At 45.2% G+C, this 14,731-nt stretch overlaps 1 protein-coding gene across 1 annotated transcript in view; it reads right to left on the reverse strand.

Moving 5' to 3' along the window:
• Positions 1–752: 752 nt before the first annotated feature.
• The window catches only part of LOC144138702 (uncharacterized), a 34,265-nt gene continuing 20,286 nt past the window's right edge, over positions 753–14,731 (reverse strand). Inside the window, exons 5-6 of the mRNA XM_077671102.1 lie at positions 6,853–7,004; positions 753–1,320 (exon numbers count right to left, since the gene is read on the reverse strand). Coding sequence (XP_077527228.1) covers positions 1,256–1,320; positions 6,853–7,004 — 217 coding nt within the window. The 3' untranslated portion in view covers positions 753–1,255. The remainder of the gene's footprint in view (positions 1,321–6,852; positions 7,005–14,731) is intronic.

Here is a 14,731-nt window from a genome sequence, read left to right on the forward strand (position 1 = left end):
AGGATTGTGCGAGAGAAACGCCCCTCCCAAACAAACCAAGAAATAAGCGTAAATCAGCTGAAACAACTCTGAACATAGTGTGTTGGGACGGTAATTGGGACACTTTAAAATAATATTCCTGAGCGAACCGCCGCGCTGTTCACGCTCAAACTTCACGCGAAGGTCGCATTTTGTGGTCTATTCTGTTTGACACCGGGAACGACGACGGTACTTACCTGTTTATCCTGAAAATAAATAAAAACTATATTCGCCTATGGGAAAATGGCGGCGATTTGGACGTGCGAGCCCGAAAACGGGGTTTTCTGATCGTCTGTTAGCTCATTTCTAGGTGCATTTTCTGATCGTCTGTTGCACCATTTGGCTCCATACGTGAATCCCAAGCATGCGTTTCACTCTGCAGGTGGTTCCGTCGTTCCAACATCAACTTGCGCTGGCTCGCACGTCCAAATCAGCCGCCATAGGTGAAAATCGTTTTTATTTATTTTCAGAATACACAGGTAAGTACCATCGGTGCTCCCGGTATCAAACAAAATAGGCAACAAATTGCGACCTCCTGGCAAGTTTGAGCGCGAACAGAGCGGCAGTTCACTCAGGAAAATTTTTTAAAGTGTTCCAATTATCGTCGCAACACCCTGTACTACTATGCATTCCTGACTTTGGTGTGGTAAGGCAATTAAAGGGCATTCATTTGTGCCTTCCTCTAAGCAAAAAACTCAAGTCTCTAAACGCAAAAAAACACACCCACACAGAAATTCCGGGTTCAACTGCACAAGTGCTCAGACTTGTGCAAAAGAGGCTTGTACGCTCCATTTATTTTTTTTTCTTTTTTGTTAGGGCACTTACAGAACCCCGCCCCATGGGTCTCAAAGGTAACACAGCTTATCTCACTCATCAGCTCAGTTGGCGCACACTCGGAGCATTACATTAAGAATTTCTCAAAAAAATAAAATAAGGATGTCAAGCCGGCTCCGCAGGTTAAAAAATGAAGGCCAAAGTTCTTCAGCAACAAAAAGCGTCTTGCCTCTCACTGGCACTGTTTTGTCGCCGTTTTTCTGTGACTTAACTTAGACAAAAACAAAAAATGCGTAGCAGAAGTCCATTAGCAGAAAAAAGAAATGAACGGACGAACGACGCACACTGGGACGGGTGGTAGCAGGAGGCATCCTAAACAAAAAAATACGCCACTCCAAATGTCTTCAAAACGGTGTAAAAAAAAAACGGGCGAGAGTTTTGAGGATAGCGGCCGCTGCCGTGGTCACGTCTTCTTCCCTAGGGCTTTGTTGATGCTTTCTGCCTTGGCTTTCCGCTCCGCTTCTTTCGCTGCGAGAGAGAGAGAGAAAGAGAAAATAACTTTCACAATTTTACCCTCAAAAAGCTTCAGTTTATGTTTCTACTATGAGAAACAGCTTCCAAGGTTCAATTAGGTTTAAAATGCTAGACTTTGGCCAATATATAAGCACAGCCAACATCCCAATGCCATAGTACAGCAAAAGCTTGTTAATTCGAACTCCAAGGGGATGCCACATCAGTTCGGATTAATGAGAGTTCAAAATAGCGGAGGTGGACGCAGACTTGAGCCTTTTGGAGCAGCTCAGGCAGCAGGAATGATGCTGTTTTGGAGCAGCTTTGGAGCACTGAAAGCGGAGTTTTGGAGCAGCTTTGGAGAATACCAAAAGGCAAATTTTGGAGCAGACAAGTCTGTTTGGGAGCGGACTTTCAGGGTCAAGCATCAATTATTTGCATTTTTAAAACTTCCGGTAAACCCACAAACACACAAAAACAAAAATTTCATATTGCCCTTACTCAACGTTTAATACTGAACTGACTACGTTTCCGGTAAATTAAAAATATGCCCCCATAATTAAAACATCCCAGCTGACCAATGAAGTTGAGAAAAAACGGGTGGAAGCAGCGCCCCGCTGTTGAAGCCGGCAGCCGCCATATTGCTCAAGGCAGAAAACGTGAAAGTGGCCACTTTGGCCCACGCAGTAGTTGTGGTGTTTCTCCACCCCTCTGGTGTTCAAACGCTTCTGAACCCTACGGTGATCTTGTGCGTCACCTTCGGCGGCACAAATCAAGCGAAGCCAGGAATCATTTTTGATCAGCAAGGATGCCCGCAGCAGCCTTCAATCGCTTGTCCCAATCACCGTGCCATCTCATTCGAGCAGCACAGGCGCAGTTGCAACGGAAAACTTCCTCTACGAACCTTTTTATCTCGTGAATACAAAGATAAATAAGTTTCTGTCAGTGTGCCACAAACAAAAGACAATGTGCGGGTTCCTAGGATGGCTTGATGCCAAAGAATGTGCCTGTTCTGTTCTTGAAGCCGCCTGAAGCCAGCTGCTTTGACACGACAGGCCAAACAACGCTGCAACAAGGGGATGCACTCCTACCGTTTTTCAGGCTTTCCACGCACATCTACACTCAAACCTAGACTGCTTTGGCCACTGGGCAATGATTGCCATCGATTACACCCGTTGGAAAGACTTCTGGAAAAGCCTCTCGCCTGTTGTCGGCGCACTAGTGCCATATATATCAGAATGTGCGACACTGAAAGTGCATGGCTGCCCACTCCGCGAAGAATGCTGCACTGTGCTGCTGTCCAGCGAGCTGCCAGCAGCTGTGAAAACTAATGGCGATGCCATGAAAAAAGCAAGCATTATTTGTTCAGTTGGTGCCTCATTCTGGGGCTGTGATCCGCTCAAAATCAAAGTTACGCTTTGTCAAAGAAGTTTGCGAACCAGTGTATAAAGATCAGGCTTCGCCAATTTTCAAAGGAATTGACTTTTAGAAAGCTCGCATAGCGAATTAAACGAACGCAGATTGCGAGGACTAAGTTTTATAAATCTGTAAATGACATAAGAACCATAGTAGCAGCAACCTGGCCCACTAGTTCGACTTTGTATTCTTTTGTATTTTTCTGCTCTGTTAAGTTTTTAAGGGTGCCTGTTTTATTTACTTAGTTGGCTGATGGACTGTATGGTGATATTAGGCAGCCCTTATAAGATTTGTTGCTTCATTATTCCCTTATAGACCATACAGCAAATAAAATCCTAAAAGGCAGAAGAGCCTACATGCAAACATATTTCAATTTCATATCAAAATTTCTTATTTTGTTTTTCCATATTTATATACCGATGCGGAGTGTGAACAGCATGGACGAAAAAAGGGCCGGAATGCGGAGGAGACAGAGGGAGGAATACACCGTTCAGAAAATTTGTTCGAGTGTTCCGACACAAACCCCCCCCCCCCACTCACTGGCTATGCCCCTGCCGCCTTGGATAAAATGAAATTTCATTTACTACTTTATTTGGTGTACAGTGTGCCTCACGTCGGGAATGTTGCAAGCGAATACGCACATGCGCCAACAACTTCAGCTCGCATATTATTGCGTAAACAACTGCACTGTGTACTATTTCATGGTTGTATAACATCAAAAAAATCTAGGAAAAATCGACTACTCCAACTGTCCTGAGTCATGCTGAAACCGCTCCGCAAAATCTCGCTCATTACATTCCCAGCGTTTTAACTCTTTCGTTAGCGCGGGAAATTGACCAATTTTGAGGCGTCTAACAAAGCATTTTTTCTGTGCTATACATATTGGTTAGGCACACATTGCAGCGACATAAAATGCAGATGATTCCACGTGCTTTCCAACGACACCAGTTTTAATAATGTTTCCATAAATAATTACTGCGAAAAAAATTATCGATTTCGAAATTTTTGTCCAGGTGCCGAAGAAAATAATAAAAAAGGGAAGTTGTGTATAATAAACCACAAGTAGAAGAAAAGATTTAGAATATACATTTTGTAAGTGAACATTTCAAAAAGCCATCCCAGAAAAAAAAAATTGAGGCGCACGGTACAATTTGTCAGATATAAAAGAAAATGTTAGCCCGCGTGGTGCTTGTGCCTTGCGGTGAAACCCAACCACTATTTCAAATTTGCTATTTGGATGGTTCTTTAGAAGAAATCTGGTGGTTTGACATTATTGAAGGCCCCAATCAGCCTCCACGTGATATAAAAACACCTTGTCAGTGATTATGACGAGCACAACATTGAAGGTAAGCAAGCGATGCGAAAAAATCCGCTTGGAGTTGAAAACCAAACTCTTTGGTAGATGCTTGTTGACGTTCTGACGATCACTTATCAGTCAGAACTTTCCTTTGCGGTTTATTGTCATGTTCTGACTCGCTATGGTAGCCCTGCTTGCAGGAGAATAAGGTACAATGCGCTAGAATCGTGTCCAGCAAGCTTTCACCAAGCCGCCGTCGTGCTATGAAGCGAGTTCAGCACTACGAGCCTACTACATTGCAGCGCCACCTAACAATTTCGAAAAGAAACAAATACAAGGCTGTTGGAGACTTTGTCAGAATAGACAGTTCTACTAAGCAGCGACACTAGACTCCGGAAATACCCTCGTATGAAACCGAAACTGGCTGGTGAACAGCTGGCACTGTTCAAGGCCAATTGGAAGCGTTTTCCTCATCTGAACTGATACCCGGCGGCTTGGTGTTATCTTTTGACCTTCAGCGGAAGCTGTTATCGCAGAAGTAAGGCGTGGGTAAAGTGGAAGCACGAGCGGCACGCTTGTTTCGAGGAACAGTAGCGGGCAACAAAGGCGCCATTTGTAGTTGGGTAACTGCGTAGTAGCACCAAATAAGATTTTCGCAACGCAAAAACGAAACCGAAACTGCTGGAAACTGGCTGAAAATGCCAGGCACACCTGATAGACATGCGAGGGACCATCAAAAATAAGCTTTCACAGAATAAAGCTGCCCTTTTTCCCCAACCAAAGATCACTAGTGAATAGCTGGTGTCCTTTTCAAGTAATTATCACCTCTCAACGCTGCCGGATTACGAAGCTGACAGTCTTATTAGGTACTTGACTTGCCAGGAGCCTACAGACGAAAAAAAAAGTATTATGGTAATGCAACCTAACCATCAGCGGCGTGCTTTTTTGTCAAGTGCAGCAGCCACGCCCCCTTCCTCAAAAGTACACGCACCTCAGCTCGCAAAAAATGCCATCAGAAATCTCAACGTCGCCGGAGCAGGAAAATTTAAACTGATTCTAAAAGTGCAGTGCCTAGACTAACCACTGGCCGCATCAGGTGTACGAGAAACGACTATAACATATCGAAATAGGCAATATAAATCATCAATCACCGGTGATCGATTTGAATAGGCGTCGTAACGAAATAGCTAACTGTGCGTGCTGTTGCCTGGAGCAAGATGGCCACCAACTGGTTTCCCCGGCTTCACTGTTCACGTGGGCGTGTATAGCCTCCCGAGACCCGACTATGAGGATTTCTCCAATATATTGGACAATAGGTAATGAGGTAATACTCCAATGACAAGGCAGTCATCCCCATAAAACCCCAATGTCCAACAAGTTGGACACCCACTGGTGCCATCTAAGCAGCATTGGTGAAAATACGTCATTCACATTCCCACCAAACTCTTCCAGAATGGTGGCGTTCGGCGGTGCGGCGTTCTACGGCACCGGCCGAAAATGTAAATACTACTGTTATCATGTATTTCTAGCTGCTCTCAAGTCACATCTTTGATTCTACAAAAATTTTATGGAACAGCAAACACGCAGAATACGAAATTTAAACTGTTCGCCCACTTACTTTCTTCTGCGCTTCTTTTAATTTTGCGTGTCCAATACGTTGGACGCCAGGACTGAACACGGAAATTTTGACCGAGCGTTTGTGATGGCCTTGTTACGAAACGCAAATGAGCGCTGTTGGTGTTTAGAGGCTTGTGGGCGACATCGCGTCTTTTTTTATTTAGAAGACCGGCCTCACGTGTCTGATGAGATGGCTTAAAGCAATTTTGCGAAGTTTTGCCAAACTGTTGCTGAGGTCCTCACAACTCCAGGGAGGAAGCAGGATGAAACAGAGAATGAGGACAAAGCTGAGTGCTATCTGCGATCAAAGCTTGGCTCGACTATCTCGTGGATAGTCCCAATAAAAGAGCGCTAGCCACTTCGTAAGGCTGGAAGACACTGCCAACGCTACCCGTTACAGACCACAGGGTTGCGACATGAAAACAAAGTTCTTTCACATCAAATGTCGACTTTCTTTCTTCCATCGCAAAGGACAGAAGAAGTTTTAAAATTGGCCACAGGAAGTGAACACAAGAGCGAAATCTTTTATCAAATACTGTCCCTTTCGAATTCAAACATCTTTTTGCACGAGTTTCAGCGCAGTATCTCCCTGTACATCATTACATGCACGCCGGAGGAAAAAGAAAGACCTGGCAGCAGCACCCCAGCGTCCAATATATAGGACATCTCGCTGAGCTGAAACTATGAGAGCTACTGAAAAACCATGTAAAACTTTCCACTTTCATAATTCCACTTACTTATTCTGCAAGTTTAGAAAAAATTTGTGGACCCAAATGCATCCCGGGTCTCAGGAGGATAGGAGACCTCCACTCCAGCACTTTTTTTCAAAACTCCTTGCAGCTGATGCAAGCATCAACTGATCAATAACCAAATGCTTTGCGTAGTCACACCTATCCCACATCTCTCCCCTCAAAATCCATTCTTGCGTGTCCAGCCCCTCCTCCTCCACCTATGCCGAGACTTGAAAAAGTACAAAAACTGCCGATACCATGAAAAGACATAGACAGCACGTAGAACAAGTGCCTGTTTTGGCAATGTCTCTATTCCTAGTGTCAGTGTAGTTCTACACTCTTTAGCGTGTCGAAGCTCTGCCGAGACAATACGCACAACCGAGACAAAAAGGCCCGCGCGCATCCATCCCACTCTTTCCCCCTGACCCTTCTCCTACAGGAAGAGCGAGAGGAGGATGGAAGAGGAGAGAGCCACCCCCTTTTGCTCACCCTTGGCCTCCTCCTCCTTGCGGCGTGCCTGCTCTTCGCGCTGCTTGCGGATGAGGGCCAGGCGGGCCAGGTCGGCGCGGGCCTCCTCCGTCTTGCCCGCCGCGTGCATCTTCTGGTAGTGCTGCCGCGCACGCTGCTTCTCCAGCTCCTCCCTGCGATAGTGACGAGGAAGATGCGGGCAGAGAGGGGCGTCAGGGATAAGACAAAGGATGACCACACCTAGAAACACTTTGCAGCAGAGAAAGCAGGGTGGTGGAACTACGACACCTATAACGTTGCGACTGTGAAGTGGGGTTCCCCACTGACTCCCACAACAGCAACACTGCCAGAAGGGGAGGAACTCCTTTTCTAAAATTTGAGCTACTTTGTATGGGGGTAGATATTGCTGGAACACCACTGGCGCCGCCTGCCCGTACAACTCGGAAGGCAGATGCCGCATATGTTCGAATGAAGGGCCACAGAGGCTATGTACAAGTTTGCTTCATTAGAAAGACTGCCCTGTCCCAATGAAAAATTATATCTTTATCGCACGCTCCTGCCATCCAAACTAGAGATCAAGAAAAATAAACCACGCAGTGGCGACACCCCGTTCACTTCCTGATGAACCCCGTGATATCACAAAATATTGTTCGTGCTGTTTGCGGCCAGACAACAGCCACCACCAAGAAACAGGACTGGGCAATTGTAGTGCAGCCTTTAGTTCCATTTGATTGTATCATCTGGATGATGATGTGCAGTTAGTGCATTCATACCTAACGTTTTCACTGTTCCCTCCATTCAGTCACCACAGACAATGTGTAGTGGAAAATCTGAAAGTTTTTAAAAATTTGTGTTTTTCACTTTCAGAAAAGGCTTTCATGACTCCGTGTGTTCCCAAAGGCCACCTCTTTTAAATTAAACAAAGCTGTCTATTTTGTCTTTATCAGGTGTGGAAGCACACTCGAGCCTTTTGAAGCAGCTCAGGGAGCAGCAAAAATGCTGTTTTGAAGCAGCTTTGGATCAATAAAAGGGCAGTTTTGGAGCAGCTTTGGAGCATCCAAAGGCAGATTCAGGGCAGGGAAGTCTGTTTGGGTGCAGATGTCTAGGGTCAAACTTCTTTTATTTGTCGTTTCTTAAAAATTTATGCTACGTATAAAAAAACAAATTCAAGTAACTTTTACTCAACATTTAATACTGAACTGACCACACTTTAGTAGGACTTCTAGTGGAATTTTAATATAGAAAAGCAGGACAAGTGGTCGAAGTAGTAATATAGGTACAGAGAAATTAAAAAATATAAGCTCCCCTAATTAAAACATTGCAGGTGACGCAAGCACTAACTAAAAGAAAACTACAGCAAGCAATGCTTTGAATAGCTGCAGCTACCTAAACTCAGGGGTGAGACAGCTTAACCATGTTTGGGAGCAGTTTTTGGAGCAGCAAAATCTCGATTTTGGAGCAGAAGAATCTTAATTTGGAGCAGAAGAACGACATTTATTGTCACCTTAGGAGCCTATAAAAATCAAATTTTTGGCAACTCGGGGGGGAAGGAAGGGAAGCACACTTATTAAACGTACGTAACACTAAAACAGCTTTCAATAGAGTTTTTTTCTACCAGAGTATCACAAGGTACAAACTGCACTACTTTTTTACAAACCACTTTTAAATTCTTAACCTCTATGCATTGATAGAGTGGAGGTCCGTTGAAAATATCAAACAGAAAAACTAAGCAATCGTAAGGCGTTTTTATTACCATGTGAATGCTGAAATTATTATTTTTTTAATCCCAGACTGGGCTTTACGCACAAGTGTAGAGCCACGGCAAAAGTTGCGCAAAACGAGGTGACAGTCGTTGCACCCCACCAGCCCTCCCATTTAAATACCCAAGGTGCACATTCACTACGATCGTAATTTCAGTAACGCTGTTATGTTTAGCCACCTCACTTTTGGCATTAAACTTCACTTCAGATAGAAGAACCATTATTACTAGCGTGCAATAATAGCCCGTCCCGCTATCAAACACTGCTAGAACTTTTTCCATCGATGTAGCCTGCGCCGCCACTTATGCAGTGTCGATCGTCCAATTCCCGCCGCTAGCAAGCTCGCTGTCAAAGGCAGCAATAACTCCGCATTTTATAACACCACAATGAGTCCGAAATTTCACTTCAAGAGCGCACAGCGCCTCACACTCACGGCTGAAACACAGCGAATTCGCGGGCACCACATTGCTTTTGATAAACTGCCGTCTTTCCAGTTGCGCAACTCCCCGCAACCGATCAAACGAATAAATGTAAACTCAGCCACCACAAGAACTAAAATCACGGTAGAAGTCGGCGAAGAGCATTCCTGGCTGAACCACGAGAAACTGCTTTGCCCGGCGGCTATGTTTTCCAATTTTCACCACACCAAGATGGCGGCGCCCAGTGATGTCATTCCGGAGATACGGCGCTCCTAAAATTGCCGTTTTCTCATCCCCTTGCCCAAGTCGTTTGCCGCCTCAGTACACATAAGTATTTTTTCTACAGGACTTTGCAGTGGTTTTCGATGGGAAAACTTTAAAAACTCACAGAATATATAACATGTGCAACCCAACAATGCGACTTTCCAGAAAACTATGTCGGGGACCATTTTATGCGGGTTTTTTTTATTGAATGATCAATCCATCAAACCTTAACAACCTAGGAGATTCTATAAAAGTATGCCCCCAGTAAGCATTTTTCCCCCTGAAACTGACTGGAGCACTAAAATCCTTGGCTCCCAGACCGTTTTGGAGCAGTTTGGCGCAATTTTCAAATTTTTCAAGCTTTTGGAGCAGCCTGGCGCAGGAAAACCAATTCGCATCAAAACTGCGCAATATGCGCAGCTGTCTCATGCCTGTAAACTACGCACATATAAAAAATAATGTGTTTACTACAACACCGTCACAGACATGAGAAACAACACTGAGAAGACCAAAGGTAAGTGAAATGGTCACTTTTGTACCACCTAGCCACCTTAGTACCTGGTCACTACACTAAGTGACCTAAGAGAACTAAGAGAAGAGAACTAAAAGAAAAAGAAAGTATGAGGAACCACGAGATAACTTCATGTACTGCAAGTAAACCTGGCTAGACTCCAGAAAAATCAAGAAGAAATATCCACGTTCACAAAACACGAGAAAGAAATATCCCAGCATATTCCACTTCAACTGATGAAGTTTCATACGTAAAAAAATACCACGCAATTCTGCATCGTGTCTAATCAAACTAATGTACCAGCGTTTATTAAGTTCTTTTTCAAGCATACACAGTGGCTTATCGGCCAATAGGGGGAAGTAGGGGGGACGAGCAAGAAAAGAAACATTGCTGTAAGGCAGGCCACACCTACCGAGCTAATTACTTGCAGAGCTGCTAGTTTAAAGGCGAACCGCACTCACATTTCACCTGGGTCAAATTTACTTTGAACGTACAGTACGTACATTCAGGTGGATGTCAAACTTTCCCTTGCAAAAACTTACTTCACCTTGGGGATTTCCCCTAAATCTGGTCGATGAGTACTACCAAACCAACTGCGACATGACTGGCAGCCCGTGAATTGTGTTGTTAATTAGTTATAAGCGTTCAAAACAGCTTTGTCGCAACCAATGCTGCACCTGCCGGCAGATCATGCCAACAGCCTTGAAGTGGAAGTGACCCTTGCGGCCGCTCCTGCGATCTTTCCTACAGCCAGCCAAGAGAACTGGTCCAGCTCAGCTGGGCACGCTTCTCCTAGGACTGCGGTGAGGGCGAAGCGCTGCACGCAGGTTTGCGGACAGCTGGCTGGAATGTCACTTTAGCGTGGGAGTAATGGCCGTGCTCTGCCCAATTTTGGTTTCAAAACCTCCGATTTTTTATGCTCGTTTGCGCCGTGGATATGTGTATTTCAGCTGTCATATTTTGAATCTCGCAGCCTTTTTAGGAGACTATACGGAAATAATATTTTCAGGATGTTGAAATTTTGAGTGAGGTTGGCCTTCAACAGACGCTCACCTCTCGCTTGTGCCAGGGATCAACACAGCTGGCACACCTAACGTTATGATAGGTAAGTGCATTCACGTTAAGATAAAATGGCAAGGGTCTGACTGAACAGTAAAACTACTTTACTTTTTTGCTTTTTCAATAGGCGGGAAGATTTCAATGACTGCTGGCGACAATGCATGCACCGCGGAGATGTAGCGCTATGTAAATGCAGCTTCACAACACAGCAAGCAGTGCGGTGAAGCTGCACTTGGCGTCAAAGTTCGCACATTGCCCGCACCCCGCGGTCACTCCCGAGTCCTGTGAAACCGCGCCGCCACTTAGAGACCCGGAAATTGTGACGAGCGACTCCCAGCTCCGAGCGTGCCAGAGCGCACTACGTCGCCAATGACAGGTGAACGAATGAGTCCCTACTGCTCCTTTTGCGATGTGAATGGCCCTGAACATTGTATTGCAGTTCCGTCCCATCTTGTGGCGCCTCTATGGAGCAGTTTTGGCGCAATTATGCCTTTCGGAACAGAATAGCGCAGAAAAGTGGATTGACGCAGCGCAGCCATTTCCCCAAATGGCACAGTTCATGCACCCCTGCTTTATGGCCCCTTTACAAGCTAGTCATGATTCTAAGCAAGGGTCCCAGTTCAATGATACAACAAATAAAAAAAAAGTATGTTCACCTATATTAGCCTCTAGACCTGACCCAACTACAGTAAGACCTTACCTTGGTGATACGAATCTCAGGGTGTAGCGTAAGTTATTCATAATGTCTGAAATTCGTACAACCAAGGAATTCGCATCACCATTTAAGAGCCAGAAAATCCATGCCCAGCCTTAAGGTGGTGATTAATTTTATCCATCGGACGCCCGGAAATCATCCACGCCACTCAATGATGACATTTCGGGGGAAAATATGCCAAAGGAGCATGCCAGCTGCCTTCACCTTGGTAGTAGTAACCTCTCCAAACAACATTGTAAATGTGCCGTCTTCCCCTCCTTTGTATCTGCACTGAAGCGCTACTTACCTTGAACGATCTGGCACCACCGACTGACAATAACGAACATGATCGATGTTGCTAGGCCAACCTCTTTTGCAAGATCAGTGCATTCTCTTTTCAGATCCTCATCGACCTTCTTTACGACCTACAGCTTTTCCCCAAAAGAAAGCATGAGCGTGGAGAAATGGCAAAGGGACTGCCAGCACTGCTACACCATTTCCAACCTATACAATGAGTGCAGTGGCTGCCTTCCACTTGCCTACCCCCTGTGCTATGAATATGGAAACTGTATGCCAGTTTTTCTTTTTTCAAAAATGTGTCCGCTCCATCTTTCTTCAGCCGTTCATCTGTGTTATAGGTAAACCAAGTCAGACAGGGTGAAAAGGAAACCTCACTGCCACTTCACCACCACTGGGTGGCACTGCACCCCACTCATTTGTATCATCCACACCAGTGTGCAGGAGAATTTTGCGGTCACATTTCGGAACACCTGAAATGTGGCTCATAGTTTGGAAAACCATTCGGCCAAGGTACTGCACAAATTAGTATCATCCGGAAATTCATACCAACTGTTTCTTACAAAATGTAGAAGCAGAGGTACACAGAAAGAAGAAATGGTGGTAGTTCGGAGCGGCAGCTCTTGTCTGCTTCTCTTCGCCCAATCAGGTTTAACACCAGCCATGATCGTTTCGCCACGGTTTCACCGTACTTTCTTGCATGGTCATCTGTACCATTTGGAGAGCTCAAAAGACACCAGTTCTTCAATGATGCTTCAATGAGAAAGATCCGTCAGTATCGGCCACACAACGAACTAAACACTAATGGCGATGCCCGTTTTGATTGTTTTGGTGTAAGCTATGGGGAGACGCAAGTCGTAAAACTGATGTTTTTTTTTTAAATTGGTCAATTTTTTGCTTTATCTTTATTACCTTTGACTATTCAGCTTTCAAGAAACAAAAAGATAAAACAATATGAGTGAGAAGTTAGTGAAAAAAAAAAAAGCATTTGAATGATACACAGTGAGTACAAATTGCACATTTGGTCAAATTTAACCTCACCACAAAAGCGGAAGTGGACATCACGGTGGCCATTCCTTGTGGCTAGTGCCTGTCTTCCTCATTCGAAAGTGATGTCTGTCAACTGTGCGACTACATACGAAAAGAAATTTTTTTAAATGTTGGTGCCAAGGCTCCTGCACTGACTCATGGCTCTCTAAACTAAGAAAGCCCCCTCTTTTATACTCAACAAAAATTTTCCAGTCCAATCAAAAACAGAAAAAAAGAGGTTTTCTGCTTGTTTCACAGGCTCTTATTGGATCATTAAATCACATGACATAAAAGGGGGACCCTCCGCCATGATTCAGGGCTTATGGTGGTGGTCGTTGCAGCACTCAACTTCTTTTGTTCACCTAACAAAAACTTGCTTGTTTAGCTAAACAATTTGACCGTACTAAACGATGAGAAGTGTGACCTTTGAGTCCGCTAGAGTGGGACAGTGTGGCCATGCCAAGAAATGGCAAAGACAAGTGAAGGAATGCGACCAACGTTCTTTGGGAGAGTTCTTTGGACCAGCGATATGACGACGCATCATCCAAGCATTGCAAGCACTGCTAAATCAAGCGTGGCTGATTTAATCAGCAATGATTTCACCTTCCTCAACACATCAAAGAAGAACTAGGCAACATTTCAAGGCGAGGACGTAGCGAGGTATGGGAGTGGTGTGCAGCATAGCAGGCACTGACCCGACTTGTCAGCAGCGACATGTGTGTGCCTTGCAAGAAGTGTGAACTTGCTGTTGTTCAGGTCGCAATCAAATGCAGAGACCCTCGCAACACCACCGAAACATTGCTACTAAATGGTGGGAGGCCCTGCAGCAGTGATTTTTGCAGCATACACATCCCACTGCGCTGACACTGCCGACCACGAGGGCTCTGACTCGAAACTGCGTTATGGCGGCAGTTGGCACAACAGCTTCACGATCCATGTGAAAGTGGTACGGTGGAACACTGGTGATACGTTGGTGTTATGACGACCCGCTTCTTACGACGGATCACCGCGGTCCTGGCAAACTCCCCATCGAAACAATGCATTAGAAACCCCGATTACACAACACTCGGATGCACACAATCCACTTCAAACGACGGACCCTGGCGGGATATCTTGCACCACTTCACCACCTCATCCCAACCTTTCTTTATTCTTAACCTTTATTTGGACCTGCTCGATAAACAAAAATCCACACGCAGGCCAGACCACTTGCTGAACGGACGCAAGTGAGCAGGCAGGTACTGGCAGGCAGGAGTTACCCTTCAACGGCCCCATGCAGCAGTAGAACGCCAATGCACCAGCCGCGAGAAGTCAAAATCCAGGTGGCTGGCAGACCATAAATTTGAAGCTCCCATCAAGCCGACGAACATGAAAACACATTATGTAACCCCACGGCAATGGCCAAACACCCGCCTTCCTCGCCTGCTCGACCCAAGTTTCTTCCTTTAATGACACTCTCTCTCTCCCCGCTCTCTCAGCTATCTGCTTATCAGTGTCTTTCAAGGCCGCAAGGTTGCTCCGTTCCTTTCTTTCCCACCTTTTTCCATCCCTGTAACAACTACAGTCGAACCCCGCTACAACGAGCTCCACTTCGATGAAATTTCCACTTCAACGAAATATCTCCAATTCCCCATCAGCTAGCCATACAAGTCAATGCAACAAAGTCCTTGTCACAACAACCCATGTTTGGCTCGTTTTCGCTTCAACGAAATTTTTGCACAGTGGGGCTGAAGTTGAACATTTATGTTATGATAAAACAAAACAAAACAATACGCCAGCCTTCTGCAACTTTTTATACATTCAGGGCGCCAAGTTTCACCGAAAATGTGTGCAGTGGGCCCACACCCCCACCCATAAACAAAATAAA

Source organism: Haemaphysalis longicornis, unplaced genomic scaffold (assembly GCF_048455015.1).
Source record: "Haemaphysalis longicornis isolate Haplotype H1 unplaced genomic scaffold, Haemaphysalis longicornis Haplotype H1 scaffold_5, whole genome shotgun sequence".
Classification (NCBI taxonomy): Eukaryota; Metazoa; Arthropoda; class Arachnida; order Ixodida; family Ixodidae; genus Haemaphysalis; species Haemaphysalis longicornis.